The sequence below is a fragment of the Cryptotermes secundus genome, unplaced genomic scaffold, assembly GCF_002891405.2.
Source record: "Cryptotermes secundus unplaced genomic scaffold, Csec_1.0 scaffold33, whole genome shotgun sequence".
In the NCBI taxonomy this organism is placed as follows: domain Eukaryota; kingdom Metazoa; phylum Arthropoda; class Insecta; order Blattodea; family Kalotermitidae; genus Cryptotermes; species Cryptotermes secundus.
In genome coordinates, this window is record NW_019727088.1 from 1452094 (window position 1) to 1475639 (window position 23546).

General features: G+C 38.6%; 1 protein-coding gene across 3 annotated transcripts in view; it reads right to left on the reverse strand.

Moving 5' to 3' along the window:
• Positions 1–23546, reverse strand: part of LOC111864261 (putative homeodomain transcription factor) — a 41249-nt gene that overhangs the window by 11627 nt on the left and 6076 nt on the right. Inside the window, exons 1-13 of one of the 3 annotated variants that reach the window (XM_023851370.2) lie at positions 23293–23379; positions 20529–20625; positions 16585–16724; positions 14714–14934; positions 11456–11636; positions 10704–10803; positions 8820–9002; positions 7123–7903; positions 3776–4102; positions 3119–3164; positions 2918–3040; positions 1871–2072; positions 962–1190 (exon numbers count right to left, since the gene is read on the reverse strand). In XM_023851370.2, the coding sequence (XP_023707138.1) occupies positions 962–1190; positions 1871–2072; positions 2918–3040; positions 3119–3164; positions 3776–4102; positions 7123–7903; positions 8820–9002; positions 10704–10803; positions 11456–11636; positions 14714–14934; positions 16585–16724; positions 20529–20554 (2559 nt within the window). In that variant the 5' untranslated portion in view covers positions 20555–20625; positions 23293–23379. Of the gene's footprint in view, positions 1–961; positions 1191–1870; positions 2073–2917; positions 3041–3118; positions 3165–3775; positions 4103–7122; positions 7904–8819; positions 9003–10703; positions 10804–11455; positions 11637–14713; positions 14935–16584; positions 16725–20528; positions 20626–21709; positions 21959–23292; positions 23380–23546 lie in introns of those variants that run through there. The other 2 variants (XM_023851372.2, XM_023851369.2) reach the window with 2 other exon arrangements.

The following is a 23546-nucleotide window of genomic DNA, read 5'->3' on the forward strand; positions in this document are numbered from 1 at the left end:
GATGGATAAAGTCCAAAAACCCAATATCTCTGTGTGTTATACACCATTGTCAGAATCCTATAGTAACTACTTGAAGGTCATTCATTCGGTAATCACCTAATCAGTGAGTCAGTCAGTGTTGGTCAGTGTCGTCAGGGACATGGATCAGTGGTTAAACTCTGGTGAACACAGTTAAGGAACCTTGATGTTGTAAAATTCTTGAGCAGCTAAGTAACTGGCAGGTTCCGAAGAAAGACCCAGCTCCATGGAGTTATGTTATAAATCTAGGGTACTTTTGGAGCACCATGTAATATGGAGTGCTGCACTGATTTTCTTGATGTTAAAACTGTTTATTTTCTTATATTTACCTTTTGTCTTCATGTCAGTTGGCCTTTCCATAAAACTAATTTCTGATAGTTAAAATGAAATAATACTCTGCAGGACTGTCATGAGATTGTGAGCACTTAATGATGTAAAGCAATGCACTAATGTTATGCCTTGATCTGTCTGCATTTCAGTGTGTGTTTGTCCATCGCTGTTGATGATGTGCTATCTCATCTAGGTTGTTGTGTATCTATGATTGTTGATCTTGTGTGGTGTAGTAATGTATGGAGCTGACTCTGATGTGCATACAAAGAATAAAGTATTAAACGTGATCAACTCACATATACAATGATTGGAGCTATAATAACTATATCAGGAATAATTAAATGACTGCATCAATATAATCAAGAATTGTTGCTAATAGGACTAATTATAATCCTAACTATAATTCATATATAATTGTGCAGATGACCTATAACATCTACTACTAGTACAATACAAAACATGACACTATGATAAAGTATTTCATACACTGCAGTAATGTTTCTATGTGAAGCAAAAGGAAATCAGAAGAACCTACGCACTTCTCCACTTCTCTACTCTTTCCATAAAACATTAACTGACAGAGTTTTTTTATCACATCATTGATATACTGTACCTTGAGATAGGAGCGTACTGACAGCCACGTCTTGATGTTCCGCACTTTATTGAGGCGGAAGTGTGGTAGCTCAGACTTGCGTGCACGACGAAATGAGGTAAGGTGTGAGAACAGTTTTGCATATAAAAAACGTTGCTTGAATGTCCGTTCTGCTACAGCTAGCAGGAAGAAGAACAGTGTTGACAGCATGCAGCGCTCAAACAGGGCAATCAGTATCAATGTACGCGCCCTACCAACAAAGCCAAATATGAAATCATTGAATTTATACACAGTAAAATTCAAAGTAAAGGCAAGAGGACACTTATCTGGTGTCAACTTCATTTTTCCCAAGAATAACAACATGTCACAGCAATAACTGAAGATGACCTCAATTTATCAGAACCTGAAAACATGCACAAGAAAGCCGTTATCATTCTCCGTTGATAAAATGTTTAACTAATACAAGTGATGCAGCTGCTTCATGCATGTTGTACACTTCAGCCATTTTTGGCCCAGTCTCTTGTAACATAACTTAAAAAAAAAAGATAACTCTTCTTAGTATACCACTGAGTGCTGCATCATAGTATCTGTTTCACTCCACTCTTGGCCATGGAAGAGTACAGTATACAGGATAAGACTGCTGAAGCTAACACCTTTTTTAAATGTTCTCATTGCAAATTTTGGTTCCAGAAATTAAGGGAAAAAATGTGGTTCCACCGTACCCTTGTCTCCCTTAGAGCTACAAGAAAAACCATTCAGTCTCAAAAAAAAAAAAAAAAAAGGGCACGTAGAGGTTTGTGCTGAATGGTGGATAACAGAAAGCTCTCATCAGATGGAGGGAATCATTCAACATACAAGTGAAAACTGTGTGATCTTGGTCATGACATGGTCTTATTTCAGTACATGAAGGAAATGTTTACTTTGACTCACCACAAAGTGTCTCCCAGTGCAGCATTCATCAGTACCATAAGTGAACCTGAAAGGCTTGACAGTAGTGAGCCAGTCATTTCCACCACTGTTACTGAAACAGCAGCAGGAGGTGCAGAATCTGTGCTTGAGGGAACTTCATGGGCCACATCACTCAGTCGACACAAAGAGGGCAGCAACGCAAGAATTATTGCCATCAATACTCCTGGATCATGTAAGAATAATCCAAACTTACTAGTAATTATTAATCTAGTTCAGCGACCATTTATGCAATTATTTAACAATTATAAACTGTTTAACTGAAAATGAAAGGTGGTGCAAAGTTACTAAATGATATAAGGATTCTAGAATCAATGCTACTTTTCATGCTGATGCTTATTTGCAAATATGTGCAGCTAAATCACAGTGTGATAAAATTCATAAGATTCATGTAATTATAAATTACCACTAATCAATCATGTATTCTGGGCATGAAGATGCAGTCTGTATTTGACTCCAAAGTACTTTCCTCCTGTTCTGAACTTCAAGTATCTCTTAAAATCTCAATAGGACCCAGAAAACACAGCAGTCACAGATCAGTACAGTACTGGCAACCAACCAAACTCTACACTCAGCCTTTTCAATCCAACAGCAATTACTTACAACCCACTGTAAGGCTGCGCCATAGCTTAAGCGGTTAGTCGCTTGCTTCCCATCGCGGTGGCCCAGGTTTGATCCCGGGTCTGGTCAAGTGGGATTTGTGGTGGACAAAGTGGCACTGGGGCAGGTTTTCTCCAAGTACTTCGGTTTCCCCTGCCAATCCTCATTCCACCAATTGCTCCACAATCACCCTCACCTATCATCTGGGGCTGGTACAATAGGAAAAATACAACCCACTGTAAGCAAGAAAGTGACACCTTGTATGGAGATAGCTCAAGCATATCCACAAATTATGTAAAAAATGCAATGAAACATACTTCACAGCCAAGCAGTTTATCTTCTAAAGAAGGGCTTAAAGAAGATAATTTCACCCATGCAAATCTGTAATGCAAAGGGTATTAAACAACTTACCCACATAGAAGTAGTCCATATTTTCTGGCATGGACTCTACTCGCCCTATGATGGCAGAACTGATGTCTAATACTGACAGGTCAGCCTTCTTTACATCACTACTCTCCCACATAGTGCAGCTCACTGAAATAACAAGGCAATATCCATAATGTGAACACTGCCCCACATCTAGCACATCACTGACAAAACCATGTAACTTACCTCTGTCAGAAGCAGCACAGCTGGGGCTCAGGATTACGGTAGGCGACTGAAACACATAAACAGAAACACTCAAGATGTTCAGCTCAACTCAGTCATTTAGCATTTTGGTTGGTTCACTGACATTTTAGTCAGTCATTATACATTTCTATTTTGCAATATCCTGCTGTTCATAATCTCCTTGACTTCACTAACCTAACAATGCCAGGCAACCTGTATACATCACAAAGTTCCTTGTTACAATACATGATTCATTCTCTATTTCATTCCTCTTTAGTCAAAGAACCTTTCTGAGCACTCTGATATCCAGTATTTGCATTCAGGGTTCCCTTCTCAAACCAAGTCATGTTTCACACCCATACAAAACAACTGTAGTTCCAGTTGACTGATTATTAATTTATTTAATAATGCTTTGCAAAATCCCTGGATGAAATTGTAGTATACGTTGTGAAGGACATAGATGTAGCTCTGGCTTCTTCTAAGGTACTAATGTACTATCCCAGCACTGGTCTGAATCAAATAAGGAAATCATGAGAAACCTCAATCAGAAAAACTCTTCTGGCCAAGTCTGAAACTCAGGGTCTGCTGAATATGAAGCAGGAGTGGTAACTACTTGATCATGATGTTCAATGCAATCTCTATCTATGGCAGTATAGTTACCAGCTCAAATTCCCAGGCAAAAGGATGATCATTGAGCTCAATGTTGTCCCGAACATTACACTCATGCTGGCTGTCTGACTCTTCTAGTTCTGAGCTGTAGCTGCAATCCTCACTGTTGGTTGTGATGCCAATCCACTCACCAGCTGAGGTAGTGCCCTCTGTGAGAAGAGGACAACTGCCTCCTGTACCAGGTGATGAAAGTGTTTCACCTTCTTCACTCTCACAGCTGCTATTGTAGCTACTCTCCGCTAGTCTTCCTCTCTGCTGCTGTCCACATGACAGTTGCAAAGTCTGAGATACAGTTCGGCGTGTGAGAAGTCGTTCCTTCTGTTAAGGTCAGGATAAAAACTGCATTAACGCACATCACTCACACACTAAAAAAAGATATGCTGTTTTCCCCTTACAAAACAACTAAAACCAATCTTCATCAAACAATTTTAATTTCAGAAAAATAATTTCATGATCTTTCCAAATTGAAAGGAGATTAATTCACGAGCAATGAAACATAATTTCTCATTATGAAGGTCTAGAGAGAGTCAAAATGTATTCATAGCATAATTAAATTTCAAGATAATAAAGGAAACTGAAAGCTTGCCATCACTGTAATAAATATAACTATAACAGGGTTATCAGACCAATCATAATATAATATATCCTTTAAGAGCCTATTGACACTGTATGGAGACATTTAAAGTGTAGCCGAGTGGCCGTGCGAGACCGTATGGGTACGCGCAGTCCATGCGTGTGCACAGTGTTTTAAAATCTAATTTTAAGACAGAAATTCTTGTTCTACTTACATAATTTTTGGGCACCCACTTTATAAGTAGACAGTCTTCCCTCCTGTGTCATCTAACTGAATGCAGAGTCTGATGTCGCAATTCATGCGCTTTGTCCAGATGTAACTCCGTTTCCCACGCGAAGACCACATACGATGACACCTCAGTCTCATATTAGAGGCAGTCGGCCAGTGATGTCAAGTGGCCTCCTCTAATCGTAACGCTTATAAAACATCGCAATTTTAACTATCCACCATGGCCTCATTTCGCATGGAGGAAGCCGAAATTGAGAGGCCGCTAATAAATAACACCAATTCAGAATGCGGTACAGACGACTCTGAAAGTGGCGATGAGCAAAGGGGCTATTCTGAGAACAGTACCTCTGTGTGGTTAGTCTGAATTATACACAGTCAGAGTTTCTGAAGGACAAAGTACGATAAGACTTCGCCCCCACACTCGTGCATACAGAAAGGTTCCGACATGACTGGAGAATGTGCAATACAAACATAAACTTCTTCCCCTATTGCCAGATAAGACATAGTAAGACAGGATGTCAACAGCATGCATTTATACTGCAGAAACGGTATGCATATTTGGGGACAGACGCTCGAAAATGGGAAACAATTTTTTTTTTGGAATCAGTGTAACAATTTTTACAGATTTTAAAATCTGTAAATTACAATATCTGATTCTATATTCTTCCTAGATAAAAGCAGCGTTTATTTCGTTCGTTTATCATAAAAATTGTAGAAATCACAGCATTTTCAGTAACATGCTTACAATTTTTAATACTCTACAATGGCAGAAATTTAAATTAACTCCGGCCTGCTGCCATTACGGGAATTTAAATGGCCCGTCTCTTAAAGGATATATGCTTGATACAAAAGTGGTGCCGAACTATTTATATACAAACCAGGGATCCAGAAATATGCTGGCCTGAGACTGGTGGTATATGTAGCCCTGGCCTGAATGTACTAGCAATTTTGTTTCTGTTTCTCTCGCAATTAGATAATCGAGGAGCTATCTGAATGGAAAAGTAGCGGCTCTGGTCTAGAAAACCGAGATTAACGGCCATGGGGATCCATTGCGCTGACCACGTGACACCCTCTATCTGCAAAAGTTGGCACTAACTTTACTGACAAGCGGCAGTTACTCAGTCGGTATATTTCGCTTGTGGACTACAGGCCATGGAGTTCTCTCCAAATTGCTTGACACTGCAATTATTATACCAATGCTCATGTCTTCATCTAACAATATCTTGGACAAAATAACCAAATGAAAGCAAAGATGAGATCATTAAAGAAGCCATGAACTCTGTATCATTTAATTATGATACATATAAACTGCATTTATGTGCACAATTTTATATCATTTGCAAGTTCTTTCCGTGAGTTATTTAAACACTTAAGTTCAAATTTGGCTTCCTGTAAAGTAGGTGTTATAATTAACCAATATGTACTAAAATATAACTTGACAACCTTCAATATGTTATGTCACTGAAATCCATCATGTGGTTTCCATGATGAAACATACACATAGACTTATAAACAGTCTGATATAACCTCCCCAGTATATATTCACTTCTGAAAGTTTTGTAAGAACACATTCTAACAGTGAAGTGAAAAACGGATTAGGCTATCACATATTAGTTTACTTAATAGGGGCATGTGGTAGTGTAGTTGATCGAGGCACTGTGGTACAACCATAGTCCTGATGAGGTGGATTTTTTCAATTTATCTGATCTTTCCAGCCACACTGTGGCCCTGGGGTTGACTCAACCTCAAACATAAATGTGTACCAGGAATCTTTATGGGGGGTAAAGGACAGCCAGGGCACAAGGCTAACAACCTTACTGTCTCTGTAAGCAGACTGTCTAGGGAAAATGTGGGAGCCTCAACGTCTCACAACCCTATGGTCCTTCATGGCCTGTTACAGGGATACCATTACCTTTTTAATTGGATAGGTTATACAGTGTTAAATGGAACTATGGAAGACATGCAAAGAGTTGGCCAGTACCAATTTAAAGTATCATACATGAGACTTGAGAGTTCCCTGGCAGCAAAAATTTAGATTGTGGTCCTCAAGGACTTGCCACCATGCAGTATCCTACGTGGTTATCAATATTTCACAGGAACCTGCTGCTTCCATTTTCACAGTATAAGAACATGGATATGCTGAAGGAGGAAGCATGATACTCCAAAACACTGACCACTTCAAATGAGCCTACACATTGTCATAATGTGGAAGATCCCAGTCTAAAAAATACTATCCTGCAGTTTACAAGGAGATAGAGGATAACCACATAAAGAATCCTCTCAAGATAATTGGTCTCACAGTCATCATTCAAACCCATGTATAGCAGGAGTATTAACCACTACCCCATGACTTTTGATATCAGGTTATAAAATGGAAAAGAGGTTCTGATTTGGTACTGAGCAGAATTCAAGCTAACGGACACAAGAAGTGGTACCTGATCCTTAAAGAACATGAATTACTTCTTCATACTAACAGAGAGAGAGATATACACATTCTGCATAATTGCGAGACCACAACTAGATATATAAGCATTACCTGAGGTGATTTGCCTCTAATTTCAGTGTCTGTGATGTCAGTATCAGAGTCTGCATGATTAGTATCTGAACTAGGGCTCCTGCATGATGTGGTGTCTTGCATCCAAAAATGTCTGAATTTGGCAGGCTGTTCTTCTGTTGACGACTCACTCAATCTCGCATGTTCCTTTTCTTTAATTACAGTCTTCCCTTGGATGCTGCCACTATCACACTTTCCAGATGAATTAACCACCAAATTTTGAGTATTGTTATTACAGGTATCCTCTGGTACTTCACACTTAGTTTCAATAGATTCTAGAAGTTCCAATAGTCTGGCTACTTCATCAATACAAGTATTATTCACGAGACACTCGCAATTTGCATCCCTTTCTATAGTTGACTGCTGTTCATCAAATGACATTAACATATCTTTGTGCTGAGTGATCTGTACCATTGGTACTGCAATATCTGAAGTTGGGAGTTTTGCATCTTTCAGGGATCCTTCAGACCTCTGACCGCTGTAGTTTAAAGCTGAGCGATTTCTTTCATTCTGAGTCTTGTCTGTGATAGAAAAGCTGGCAACGTCTTGGACAGATGACTTCCAGTTCAAGGAAGATCTGGTCTGTGTACTGAGGTCCTCGGAAATCTCACTCTGCATTTGTCCTGCTTCCTCGGTATCCTCTGCTGCTTCGTCACCATTCTCACTGGAACCATTTCCATTCAGACTCTCAAATCCATCGTCATCAAGGGGTGTGGCCTCACGCTGCGCTCGTGCCTCTCTATCCGGTGGCACCACCTGTAATCTACAGCCAAACATGCAGCAGTGAAAGGCGTGGTTAAATTACACCATTTGAAACCAAATATGAATTTGAAAAAAGTTACTGAAGTAATTACCTAATTCCACTGTGAAGAGTCTTCTTTGAATAGTTTGTGGTCACTCAGCTAGTCAAGATGTTCGTTGTTTTTATGGACACTTAACGTTCATTGCTATGCTCACTAAAAATCACACCACTGAACAACATTCTAAGTCAGTACAATTCAGTATATACTTCCAAACTCTACTTGATATTTTCTGATCAAAATTTTTGTTGCATGCATTACCATTTCTTCCACACATTGAACATGTACTGCTCCTTTCATGAATTCTTAATTTAATCATCTTAATACAATTACGTACATTACAAAAATTCGTAACAGCATGATCAACTGGGCTCATCTTTTGAAGAGCATTTTTTGCTTTCCAATTAGCCAAAAATATACACCATTCCTTTCACGTTTTATTAGTCCAAAACGAACAGAGGCATGTTCCCTTCTTGTGATTCCAGAACATTCAACATGGGTTTCACTTTTTATCAGCCTAAAATAAACAGGAGAAATGTTCCCACTTGGGAGACCTACTAGTCACAGATGGAAAAAGATATATTGGAGAAAGAGGTTATGAGAAGTGAGACAAACGGAGCTGGATGAGGATATCAGACTATGATCAAATGGTGGACTCTGTGATGATGGTGATGAACCTTCAGGTTGCCTAACAGCATGAAATTTTCAACAAAACAATAAACTATCCAAGGATGATCCTTTACAATGGAATCTGTTACTATATGATACCAGTAAGAGATATTATCCTGCCTAATTTACAGTAGCTTCTCCCAGTGTCAATAAGATGGTCTCATTATGTTATCTCAATGCATGAGTAACATAATTCTGAAAGCAATGTACCTGACTTGCTGCCTCGAGAACACTGTACCAGTGCTGGCTGAGACACCTCTTGTTGCCTGATTCTGTTCTCCTAACTTGGAACATTTGTCTTTCTCAAGTTCTTGGCGATGATGACTCTCATGTTTTCCTTTCCCAGAAATATCCCAAGCAACAACTCGCCTACGTATAATCTCTGCCGAGGACCTGAAACACATGGAACAGAAACTGAATCTACAACACAGTGGTGTATACAGAGAAATTACAATCATTACATGAAACTGCATAACAAATTTTACAGCTGGGAACATACCACAATTATCTGATACTATGCATCCATCATTACACTGAAATACAATGTGTTAGTCATTACTTATCTAATTAGTGATTTCTGGAAGGTTAGTTTAACCTTTAAGTGCCGAAGTGCCCCATTTGGGCCCATGATGAGTAGGGTCGTCGTGGCCAAAGTACCATGTTTTGGCCAGTTGGGCCCAAACTCATCCATGAGCCGTACTTTTACGCAGATTCTGCAGATTAATGTGTTAAAAATATATAGTAAAATTCGATGTACATACCTTTTTTGTTGTTACCTGCTTGATGTATATATAGGCTGAAATGAAACTACAGTATTCGATTTCACTGTGAATGCTCAGAAAACAGATCACACTCTATAACTCAGCCACGATGCAACTGTCTGTTCATGACCCTAGAAAGGGCAAGAATCTCTTGCAGCTATAACAGAAGGTTTTAGCACTGAAAAAGGGACTCCTCTAGCTTTCTTTTGAATGGCCATTCTTTCATTCTTCTGTCCTTCAGTCAAAAGATTCGAAAATCTGAAGAGTGTAAGCAGTGCTAGCACAGCTAAATGATTTTATTGCTTCCATCTGTTTCATGACACCAGGGACTGCTAAAATTTGTCAAGTGTTACAAACAGAAATGAATTTATAATGCAGAACAACTCTGTGAAGAACTGGGAAACCATTTTTGCAGTATGCATCAAAATTAAAAGACAAAAACTTGAAAATAGAGTATAAAACTTTGTATAAAAAAATTTAAATCTTCCGTTATAATATGCGACACTATGTTCTTTGCTGATACAAACAAAGTTAATTCCATCCATGTATTATAAAAATTGAGTTAGATACAGCATTTTTAAACACAGGGCTTAAAATTGTTTAAGCGCCCTAACAGGAATGGACATTTAAACACAGAGTAGCAACGGGCATTTAAATAAACTACGGCCAGCTCAGGCTTACCACTATTTCAGAAGTCCGGCATTTAAAGTTTAATGTTAGTCCTACTGACAATGCAACTGCCATCTGGTCCTGATTATAACATCTTGGCACACACCACGTAGAAAAAGTCTCTTTGAATAATGCTGTGTTCTCTCGTTGCTATGGAAACATGCTTGTTTGCAGAGCTGTTACTTAGCAATGGCTGTGTTGTAGAATTGCTTGTTTTGTGGTCATTGTCTAGCAATGGGTCTACATGACACAGAATAATTCAGAAAGTTGTGACAGATTAAGAAGACATACAACATACTGCAAATCATTGTAAAGCACTGCTGATAAATATTACTGAAAAAGATATAACAAGAAATGTTTAAATCGCTAAGGGGTTCTAAAAATCCCATAGTTAATCCACAAAATGAATAACCAAGAGTCTATTCTACTGCCGAATCTTAGTTTTAAATACATACAATAAAATATTTTCTTCTAAAGTCTGATCTCTAAAAGATGGGTGTATTCTATGAAATGGTAAAGTTATTTACATAAACAATGTTTTGTTTTGCTATGGAAATCCATGAAGACTTCTGAGGCAAAATTAACTGCGCAGGAAAATGTATATTCCTGCTAGTCAGATTAACCTTCTTTCACTGAATAACAATTAAACATGGATGGTCCTTACCTCCTTAACTGCATTCGCTTACTAAATTTACTTCCACCTAGCTCTCCCACAGAACCAGCCTTATCTGAGCCAGTATCAGGAGATGATTTCGAGTCAGAGCCTGTAATACATAAATATACTTCAAAAATATGCTGCAATATTACTGATGGACTTCTTTCACATGGAAACAAACACACAAAAATATAAAAAAGCAAAAACTAATTAATATATATAAATGATAAAAATGAAGTATCTGCATTTATAAAACTAAAAATATAAGCTGCAAGGACATTCATTACCATGTGTTTTAATCAATGCTATTCATGTTTGCCCCTTTGTTTATTAACTGAAAAATAATTCATAATTCAACCAACAAAATACACATTTTATTATTGTCATTCAGACTGCAGTTAGCTTTTAAATTGGAACCTCATGAAGTGAAAAATGCTCAACAACGATTCACACTAAACTCCTTCTGCAAGTGTCCATAAACTCATGTCCCTGTAACAATAATTAGGGATTCCTATTGGAGAAGGACAATGAAATGATTAACTCATCCTAATTCTAAAGTGGGAGGTTTGGATATCTTGTCACCACCAGCACCACCACCTACAAGGGCTGGACCTTCTGTTCTGTTCCAGTTCCTGGGTTAGTTAAACTGGTCCTCCCAGCTCTTCAACAGTTGTCCTCTCAACCTCCTTCCTTTCAGCTGATAATCAATAACTTCTAGGACATCTGTTGTTTATTTGATATTTTAAAATCAGGTAACTTACATACTGTACGTGAGCGAGATGGGAAGAGAAGGCGCCGTTTAGTGCGTTTCACTCGTCGAGACTTTCCGCCAGCAGGGTCCGTTGTTGGTCCAGTGTGTGTTGAAATAATCTGGGAATGGATCAAGCTCAGAACCAACATCATAGCTCCTGGAACCAACACCTCTGAAGCAGACACATGTTGCTGCAATAAAATAATGTGTGCGTCCTCATAAGCGCTTTGACTACTGCAACTGGAAGTGGCATTTATGGGTACAACTGAGGAAAACTCATTGACCAATTATAAAGAGAATTTTTATCAATTATCATGACCAATGTAATATCTAGGAGGCCATGGGTTCGAATCTTAGCCTGCAGACTAGCTATCCTGATAGTTCTCTCAGTCCTTCTAGGCGAATAACCTTAACCATTTCCAGTCCAGTGTTGATATATAATTGATATGGTGACTGTGCTTCCATGGACAAATGTGAATACTTTATCAACAAAGTTTGTTTTGTGTTTCTGCGGTCATATTGCGATATGTCACTAGTTTGCACTGTAGACTATACCAACATGTGCATGAATGTTTTGTCTGCCTCCTTCTGCAATCTGAAAATCATAATTTGAACTTCTTGAGGAATGAATGCCATTTATACATTACAGCATATCACGTCCTTCACTTTAAGGTGAATAACAGCCCTCTAGATTGAAGAAATTAGATATAACGTCTTGTGTGATGCAGATGAAGAACCAAGTAGTGATATGTTAAGTGAAGAACTCGATATTGACTACACTGATGAGATTAATTTGAAAACTGAAGGAAAAAATTGTGAGTGAAGAATTGAGCAACAAAATATCAGAAAGTGAGAGTGAGAGTGGGAGTGAAGCAAGTGTTGTTGCGCGTTGGTGGGTGGGAAGACTGTGACAATGTGCGATGATGCATGTGGGGAAATGATGCCACTGAGTAAAGCAGTCAGGCTCTCAGAGAGACAAGGAAGTATATGGGGTGATAAAACATAAAGAGAAACAATTTCAGAAAAATTTTGTGCCAGGTAAAAACATTGTAATAGATGAATCAGTTGGGTTCAAGCACAAAATCATTTTTGAAACTTACAATCCAAAGAAATCAACAAAGAGGGGCATCAGATTATTTGCATTAGCTGACAGTGACAATGGCTATGTTCACAGTATAATTCCAAATTATGGAAAACTTATGGGTGACATGTGTAACTTACCATATTCTGAAAAACCGTTCATTTCAATAACAGTTCTTTCCTTGATGGACAGACTATGACTCAATGTGTCTGGTATTGAAGATTACCACCACTTCACTGACAGATATTATACAGTGTTGAGTTGGCCCAAGAAATGGACAATCAAAAACGTAAGGAAACATTTGGCTTTTTAACTACAGGCCCTCGCTGCACCAACTTTTCGGGCAAAACAGTTCACTTAGCGGCTCAGCAGGCATTTAAAAACCCCATGACCTGGCTGCGGAAATTTTTCTAAACGTGACGAACGGAAAGTGTTAAAATAAGAAATTATCTTGTCATTTAACAGCTTACGATAATGATCACTAATGATAAATTGAATTTCTTGAAAATTACAGAAGTCATGCAATTACATACTGCATATTTCTAGAAAATCAGCAGCATGTTTTCATAGAATTCAAGCATACACCAAAAAGTTCAAAAGAATTTGGGTTTTACATACTCATCACTCATGGGCTGCATAAACTATTCTTGTCATCAGATTGCAATGTCCAAGCTAAAATTTGAGATGAAAAATAATAAGAAATTATTTATCTGGGTATTCTGAATAAGCTCCTGCTAAATCATTCAAGGCTACATAGGCAGCCCCAGGTTTGGCATTATTTAGTGATAACAGCAGATAAAAACTACTTGACATAGATGTAACCAGAGAGAAGCAGTGCACTTATGGAAATGGCACATAAAGTTTGTTTACAGCCTATAAAAAGGATCATGGAAATGCCAAAATAAAATGTGTATGTAAGGAAAACAGAGAGATGACTCTACGATGGGGTACCCAAAAGAAACCGAACTAATTTTTTTGTGGGCAGAGCTTTTGTAGTACCACGTTTTGCCGCTGTGAGCGCATAGAGCTAACATTCCTAAGTCGATAAGCTGACTACCGTTGCTTCAGAAGGTAAGGACTAGTTTCGGCAGAGTTTATAGTGACAACTGTTTTTGCAATGGCTGATTTTCGTGCGGCGATGAAATTCTGCTTTTTGCTCGGGAAAAGTGGAACAGAAACTCTTGAAATGTTAAAAACGGCGTACAAGGACGATGCTATGGGGAAAACTCAAAGTGTTTGAGTGGTTTTCCCGTTTCAAAAATGGTGAAATGTCAATTGATGGCAAACCTCATTCTGGTCGTCCTTCCACGGCCCGAACACATGAAAATGTTGAAAAAATTCGTGAAATCATCAAGGAAGATTGACGATGGACCATTGAAGAAATTGTGGAGTTGTCGGGAGTGACTTGGAGCAGTCGGGTGACTGGTTTTTCCATCATGACAATGCCCTTGCTCACACAGCCCTGTCTGTACGACAATTCTTGACAAAAAATGGTATGACCCCTGTTCCTCACCCTCCATACTCACCCGACCTTGCCCCGTGCGACTTTTTTTTGTTTCCTCGAATGAAAAGAGACATGAAAGGAAAGCGTTTTGCTGAAGTTGCTGAGGTGAAGGAAAAAACGACGGAGACGCTGTCAAGCATCTCAAAAGATGAATTTAGACAATGTTTTGAAAAATGGAATAAAAGACTAGACTATTAGTGTAAGTGGAGAGTACTTTGAAGGGGATTGAAGGTTTGTGTTTAAAATTTGAATAAATAAGTTTAATAAAAAATAAGTTCAGTTTCTTTTGGGTACCCCCTCGTATGCTGTACCATTTATGTAATAGAGTTTAAACAGGCAAAGATTAACTGGAATTTTGAAAGAAATGCAATTTATGTCCAATATTTAATAATTTAAAGAGTGTGAATGAATACCATTGTTTTCTTTATTAGGGAACACAGTCTCATAGATGGTTATGAACATTTTGGAGCAACCTGCTGCCTCTAACTTCAGAAGAGAAGACAGAGGCAGAAGTTCTTCAGAAACACTGGTAACCATCTACCAGATTATGTAGGGTCATACACAGAAAGACCACAATTTACATTTTCACTATTCAAAAAATTTCAAAATCTCAATTTTTATCAAGTACCAATAAAAATGTACAATAAAGTGATTCCCTTTGCTCATTAAAGAAATTCACCTACCTCAGCTGAATCTTCTTCAGTATAATTGGTGCAGCAGAAACAGTAAAGTGCCATATTGAATAGCTGTAATATATATAAGAGGAGCAGAAGGCAGAACACTCTGGATGATGTCTGCTGGATCCACCACCGACTGTAAGCAGGCAGCAAGAAGAGTCGCAATGCTGCTAACCTAGTAACTGTCAAAAGGCCATGTTTTGGCTTGGCCTTGGGAAATGATGAACCTAGAGTAAATTCAAGATTTTGTTATTAAGTCATATTAGTGGCAAAATCATATTAATCCAAGTTCCAAATTATGTTTCTGTTCTAAGAAAAAACATATAAAATTGTCAGTCAATGTATAATATTGATTTTATAACTTTAAACCACAATATTAAGCATGATCTGAGAGTACAAATACTACAAGAAAGTCGGTTAAATTAATGACACAGCAGTATGGACACTTGCATTACACTTCAAAATACAGGATCCTCTGAGAGCATAAAAATGAAGCTGCTGAAGAGAGGGACAAACCATTCTGACAGGACAACCCACTCTAGCCAAAATATCAATGGATAATGATACAGCATAATGAAGAAATAGCATGTGCTGTATTGATTTGTAAAGTGTGCAGATCAGTGATGGTGCTATAATTACTTGTAGTTACAACCTGTAAGTGGTCAACAAATCCAATCTCTAATCCATACCTTGTCTATAGTCACTCATATACGTAACACTATGTAATAAATAACTGGAGACTCTTTTATTATACGTATCTCTGAACAATACTAACAAAAATAAATGAGGTTAAAGAACTTCAGAGAATACATAATGGAAATGTTTATTATTTAGTTTAAAAAACTATTATTATTTTGTATGCTCTCCAAAACACAAAACGGTTAGAAAACAAATTGTGAGTGAGAACAATATTCTCAATAAAATATTTAGACCTAAGAAGTGATCAATTTAGGATATTACATAACAGGGCATTGTGTGGTTTATACAGGTCAGTTGGTATTGAAGTGTTAAGACATAGCTTAGATGGGCTGGGTATGCAGCGAGGAAGATGAGGAATACATATAAAATTGTGATGGGGAAACTCTTGTGAAATGTCAGCTTGGAAGACAAAGAAGGGGACTGGGGGATAGTATCAAGATGGATTGTAGAGAGAGACAGAAATATATTATGAGGATAGGAGTTAGGTTAACAGTGTTCTACAGTACAGTACTTGCCACGGATTATGGCTGATGGGCTTGGCTGTGCTGCAGCAACAGACTGTCCATACGTCAAAATGAATCAGTGCCGTTTCAGTTGTAGTTATCTAGATTAGAGGAGTTCTCTCACCACATTATAGATAAATTTACTACATTATACACATATTTTTCTTGTTTCAGTTTTAGTGTCAGTGTTAAGTCATAATGACAGACCAAGGATATGGAGGCAACCGTTATAAAAATGTGTGAGAGACTAGTTTTCAGACTTTACAGTTATATCAAGCAAGAAGCAGATGCTGGGCAGCCACTCTGTGATGTTAACAAAGTACAACAAAGCTCTACTGAAGACTGTAGCAATGTAGGGATCAGTATTGTGGGGAGAATTGTGAGCTCAAGTCATCCTCGAAAATAAGTGAAAAATAGTAACAGAGTAAGAAAATGGGCAATAGCAGTAGCGATGATAAGGCTTTAGAACAAATGAACTGGCAAGTTTACTTTATTTTAGCTTTGTAATTAAATTTTAATGATTAACAGGATGCACACATTCAACTACAATTAGCTGCTCCTGTCTAACCAACACTTGACTAGAAGCAGGAAGTGATCTGACAATGTTGCAAAATATATCTTAATCTCCTTCAGCATAACCACAGCCTGTCAAGTATCATTACCACTATAACATACCTCTAACCAGGTCCACATCTATAAGTTCTGTCTTCAGCTTAGCTGTTTTCTTGGGAACATGGGTGAGACCATGAAGGATCCGCTGCTCGATAGTTTTTTCCCACTGCTGCTTATCATAGGTACCAATTTTTTTCTGATACCTGAAATGGAGCATAATGAAACTATATTGTAACTAACACTGAATGAAGCTGCTTGTGATCTAGACTATGTCTGTGGTTATGAACGGTCCAGTTCTCAAGGTGATAAACACATATCCCAGACAGAGATAAAAGACTTAAACATGAAAGATAAGTTTGATAGAATTCACTCTTTCCTACTGAAGATAAGACTGATACTTAATTTCAGCTGTACACAGCATCATAATGTGTGGGATACAATCTATGAAATTTATGCATTCCACATCAGAAGTGGTAATTGTGGTTTTATAAAATCAACGTAGCCAACTTTTTCTCATTTGTGCAGCACCTTGGTCAGATAACAATGACAAAGACTTGTCAGTAGACTATAAACACATACATGCTACATGTATATGCTACAGACATTAGCACAATGTATTTCCATTGGTTGGGACAAAATTGTCACAAGGAAGGACAAAACGAGAGAATCTGAGCAATTGGAGGAAGATCAAGAACACAGGAATTTCACGTTATGTTCCTGACCAAAATGATAAGCAGACAGGTACTGTTGGATAATTTGGATGTTTGTCTTGGCAATAAATGCAAGTACAGTATGATACAATTAAGTTCAATGTTCATTTCAAGATACTGACTGTGGCTTTTGGAAATAACCCAAATCAAAATTCAGGTTTAAATAAAAGAGCATGCAAAATCTGGTTTTATCAACTATAATGTGTATTTAGTTTTCACAGCCATGTTACTTCATTACAATAATAGTGTCACCAAGCAGAAATGCTATCATGACTTGATCTGAATTAAGCTTTGTGGGAGATATTATTTATTTATTATTTATTATTTAGCTGAGTGTAATTTGATATAATGGAATTTATATAAGGTGGATTCAAGAATATGTAGAAGAAGGTTCTAAATTTAATGCTTAAAATATGCATAACTGTTCACAGCCTGATAAAGATACAATGACACCATAAAAAGGGATCAAACATCCCACTGCAGGAAAAGCTTTCAAGACTGAATATGATAAAAATGTTAACGAATTTGATGGAAGATTATTATGATGCCTGTAATCATTATACATGAATATATTTGATTTGGAAACTGAGGAATATTCAAGAATAGAGATTAAACTAAAAACAAAAAATGTACAAGTTTGTTTACAAAAACATTATATTACAAAATGAATTTAAGTGGGATGTGAAGAACATATATTGCGAGTATCTTAAGTGAAAGTCCTCAGGAAAACATTCAGGTCTAGATTATCCAGGATTTGAGGTTCTCACAATAGTGGCTATAAAGAGTTACATCTTCTGCAATATAATGTGACGTAGACCAGTGAAAGTCAATGGATGTTTCAGAGGAACATGTTGCCTCCATCTACAGGGCTGAAGAGTAAGCCAAGCAAGAAAGCAGCATGAAGCAAGCAGCTTGTTTGGCTGACTCTTCAACCCTGAAAATGGAGAAGACATTTTCTTTTGAAACGTCAGTTGACTTTTGCCAGACTGCATGCCTTATATCCCAGAAGACAGAAATTTTAAGATATAAAGATTAGATTAAAGTGGTTGGCATTATATGACACCTGCACGGCAACCATCTATTATCACTTGTGCATCCAAATTTGAAGAATAGCACAATAGATAGTGCATTTCAAATGCAGTCAGTACTGCCCATAATGGGGTGTTCTGATAGTCATTTGGCTTCATGAAATGGGAGTCGCAGAAGATCAAACCTTAGTTCATCTAGAACATTGTAGTCACATAGCATGAGTGAAGCTGTTTCTTTTTTGTCTTGGCCTTGTGTAAGTGGGAAATTTACACCTAAGAAGTGGGTCATTTTAGGAATTACATGACAATAACTTCACGATTTACACAGGTCAGTTAGTACTGTTAGGATTGTGAACATGCACTGCTAGATTGCTGCAGAAAGAATCATGAGGGCTATTCGGAAATAAACTATGTTTCTTTTAGGCAACTAATGTAGGAGTGGGGGAGAGCTCATATATGCAAGGTAGCATCACAAGACTCATTGCCTTGTAAACCATGGTCACCTAGTGTTTGTTCTTGTGTCTACGTCTACAGTGTGAGTTATGATGTGTCCTGCAATTGGTAATCGCACTAGCTGTGAAATTTGTGGTGTTATTCACTTTCTTCATACTTATTTAATGGCAAAGTGGCCTCCATAGTCTAGGGGTAACATACCCACCTCATGACTCAAGGTACGCGGGTTGAAACCCGGTGGAGGTCGTGGAATTTTTAAGGGTGGAAAAATTCAGGGAACAAGTCCTCTGGGAGGGACTCTAAGCCATGGGTCCCGTGTCGTAGATTTACAGCATGTAAAAGATCCTCATGTCTCTAGAGACCTCTCAGCAAAATTAGGTAAAAAGTTTCCCGCCCAAGTAGTTTCCAATGTCTCCGGTAGATGGGGAAGTATTAGGTACCACTGCCAGTAGAGAAGCCGAACTCGCTGGCTGAATGGGGCTGATAGTGAGCACCAGTTCTGGAAGGGTATGGCGACTGGTAGAATATCAAAGGGGGATGCACAATAGATCAACAACTGGTCGCGGTGCATGGGAAAACCCACCCCCTCCAATAATGAATGAATGAATGAAAGAATGAATTTAATGGCAAAGTAATATTACGTAAATACAGTGATGTATTGGTGGTGGACACTCAGTGAGATTATACAGTCCTTCAGGCAGAGGTGAGACTGGACAGACTCGAGCATATGTGCATGTGGGGGGGCATATGCGCACATGAAAGTTGAATTAAAAATTTCACAACAAAACTGTAAACTTAACATGTGTGTGTGTGTGTGTGTGTATACACGCACATGCGCGTATATGTGCACATGGGCATATATGACTGAAAAGGACTGTGACAACAAAATCTGTAATAAACATGCTAAGTTATTGACACTAGAAGTGGATTAAATATGCCAGGCTATATAGGAACCTGTCATCAAAAAACAAGCAAAAAGATATAGAAGCTTCAAGTTTAAATGTCATAATGGAACATGAATTAAATAAAAAGGCATATACTGATAACAAACATCAAAATATTATAAATGCTGCAGTTAGCATCTCTGGGATAATGGGCAATGTGCCACAAAGATGGAAGGTATGGCACTCATCATAAAATCAGCATCTGATCACTCAAACCAACTTACTTTGCGTAGGCCCAGACTGAGTGTGATTGTGGTCAGGAACTACTAATATGTATGAACAATGACATGTTTTGAAAATGGATAGGAACTGTGTACACACTGACATGCTTTGAAAGAACAGACTGCACAAAAAATTCTAATATTTTTTAATTATTTTTCCCAATTTCATACTTTATTTCAACCTTTTATTAAAGACTAACAGTCAATATAACAACATGAAAATTTTCACTTCCTGCTGAGTGATCACTGCAGAAAAATTAAATTTTAATTCTTCCTCATAGAGGTGAAGCGAAGGTCTGGCAACCATATAAATGACATCCAACAGGGAAATGTCATGTACCCGACATGGTAGGGACTGCTAAGAAAGTAAATGTTCATGAAAAAGGCATAATAAGGATGAACATTCACTGTATAGTTATTTTGTTTGTAGAAAATCTTGGAGTCAGTTATTATAAATTCATGATATACAGGCCACACTCCAATTTTTATCAGCATTAGTATATTTTTATTTTATTTATGACAAGTACAAACAGAACTAAATCAAAATAAAGAATTCATAATTCAACTGTAAATAACAACCTCAGTCCTATGGGTGCTGTTAATTAAACTACAAAGAAACATGTTTCTTTTAGGAAGAAAGAGTTCTTTTACCATGTAACAATTTCTCGTAGTCCCATGGTTCAACCTGTCCCAGCAGTCTACTGGCAGTAACACCTGGCTACATTGCAAGACGCTGATTGCTGGCTCCCTGCAAACAAACACATGCACATTAACTACTTCCACATTCAACGAACTATTCATTACAAATTGAAGAGAAGGCTGTAAATAAATTGACTATACTTCAGGTACAAAGTGGTCAGAATATATTTAGCACAACCTTGAAACTGTGCCAAGGAACTAAAGCTACTGATAAAAGCCTTGACCATCATATGCACAAATCTCCTGGGGTCTGCTGTCAATGTTATACCAAACATCCAACATTATAACTTATATTCTTGTCTGACAACAGGCATTAAATATTTATTTTAAATTTCCACACAAAGAGGTCAATGTCAACATAGCTCCATTCTTGTTTCTGCTTTGCTATAGTTTATCATACATAATGCTACACTTTAAATGCTTAAACATTCTGTAATGTTACACTATATCTGTTAGGTATAAGAATTTACATTTGGGTTTCATCAAATGCTGGGAAGTTCTTGAGTAGCTGCACAACTGGTGACTTCTCAAGAAGGGATCAGTTCCATGAGTGAGTGAGTGAGTGAGTGAAGTATAAGAATGTATCTACTAATGCCTAAATAAAAACAATAAAACAGAATTCTAGATAATTAACAGAAACATGTAAATTACATGTATTTTATTTTTTTTCATGATTCATGGCAAGTAGTCATATTTAAGTAGAAGTGAAGAACCAACATGGCAGAGTCTCAAGGAAAAATTTGATTTCAAAAATAAAATAAAAATAACAGTTTACTAAAGCTATACAATGTTGTATTCAAAATAATTCATGTTTGAGACACAAGTTATGAGGATGAATAGCAAAAGGAGATAATCTGTACAAAAAAGTCTCTTAAAATCGTCTTTCAGATAACTTTAAGAGACTTCAACCTACAAACATAACTAACAAAATAAAAAATTATCAGTTGCATTGGAAAAAGCATGTAGAGACAATATGAGAAGACAGATCTCATAAAATACTTTATATATATGCTCCACATGGAGAAAGATATGTAGAAATACATAGGAATATATGAAAATATTGATCTAACTTATGAACCAAAACAGGCTGAAAATGTATTCAGTTCTTATGAAGAGAGAAACTGAAGGATTACATATATTAAGTTGTCCGCAAGAGTTGAATGCCACAGAGCTTGGCCAGGGAATGGAAGAGTTGAGATTCAAACTGACGTCCCTGGTCAGTGGTGATGGTCTCCGGGCAACCAAAGCAGCATATCCAGCTGGTTAGTAGGGCTTGTGCCACTGTGTCGGCTGTGATGTCTGGGATGGGGATGGCTTCTAGCCAGCGGGTGAAACGGTCGACTGTAGTGAGGGAGTATGTACAGCCTCCTAACGTCAGAAGGGGTCCCACGAGGTCTATGTGGACATGAAGAAATCTGGCTGCCGGCGGTCTAAAGTCGGCCAATGGAGTGACTGTGTGGTGTGAGACTTTGGAGTGTTGGCAGGACTGGCAAGCCCTTGCCCAGGTGCGGCAATCCCTCTGCACGCGTGGTCACACAAAACGTTGTGTGACCAGTTTCGCCGTTGCTTTGCTGCCTGAGTGTGACAGATCATGGAAGGGCTGGAACAACTGGAGCAGTAGAGGAGCTGGAATGTACAGCCGAGGTTTCCTGGCAGAGGTATCGCAGTAGACATACACTGTGGTACCGGGGATTGGTAGCTTCTCGAGCTGCAAAGCAGTGTTCGACTGCTAAAGTGATTGGAGTTCATCGTCGCTGTCCTGCGATGCGATCAATGTGTCGTAGGATGGTGGCGCAGTGACAGACTCGACACGGGAGAGAGCGTCGGCAACAACGTTGTCCTGTCCAGAGATGTGTCAGATGACAAGTTGTGAATTGTGCTATGAAATCCAGGTGGTTCAATTGCCTTGGTGCGCATTTGTCTCGTTTTTGCTGGAAGGCGTAGGTAATAGGTTTGTGATCTGTGAAGATGCTGAAGTGGTGCGCTTCCAGCATGTGGCGAAAATTCTTTACAGCCTCAGAGATGGCCAGCACCTCGTGGTTGTATGCACTGTATTTTTGCTGGGCCGGGTTGAGTTTCTTTGAGAAGAATGCCAGGGGCTGCCAGGTGTTCTTGACGCACTGCTGTAGCATGGCACCCATGGTGGACGTGGAGGCATCTGTGATGAGTGCAAGTGGCGAGGATGGACTGGGGTGAGCCAGTAGTGTGGCACGTGACAAACTCGCCTTGCAGTCTTTGAAGGCCTTGTGGAGCTCCAGTATCCAAGTGATGGGGTGAGAGCCTTTGACTTTGGGTCTGGAGAGGACGTCATGAAGTGGTGCCTGGTGTGCTGCTGCGTGGGGCAGAAATCACCTGTAGTAGTTCAACATGACCAGGAAACGGCAGAGCTGACTGGCGGTTCTGGGAGGTTGACATTCTTGAAGGTGAGTAACACATTCTTCCAGCGGTTAGGAGCCCTCAGCAGACACCTTATAACCGAGGAAGGTGACCTCTGGTACTCGGAAGACGCACCACACTGGGTTGAGGATCCCGTACTTCTGCAGTCGGTCGAAGAGGACCCAGCAACAGCTGTTTACTTGCTTTGCCTAGCAATGGCTGTTCACTCGCCGTTTCTAAGCAATGATATTTGCGTTGTCACTGTAATGTTTGCTTGAATGTGGGCAGTTCCCACAGCTTGTTTCTACTCTGCTACTTGTTCTAATAACAATATTATTACCTTCACGAGGGGCACACAGTATTGTAGTTGGTTGAGGCACTATGCTACAAGCTGGAGGTCGTAGGTTCAAGTCCCAATGAGGTTGACTTTTTTTCAATTCACCTAATCCTTCCAGCCACACTATGGCTCTAGGGTTGACTCAGCCTCTAAAAGAAATGAGTACCAGGTTATCTTCCTGGGGGGTAAAGGGTGGCCAGCGCATAAGGCTGACAACCTTACTGCCATCTGTGAGCCAACTGCTTAGAGAAAATGTG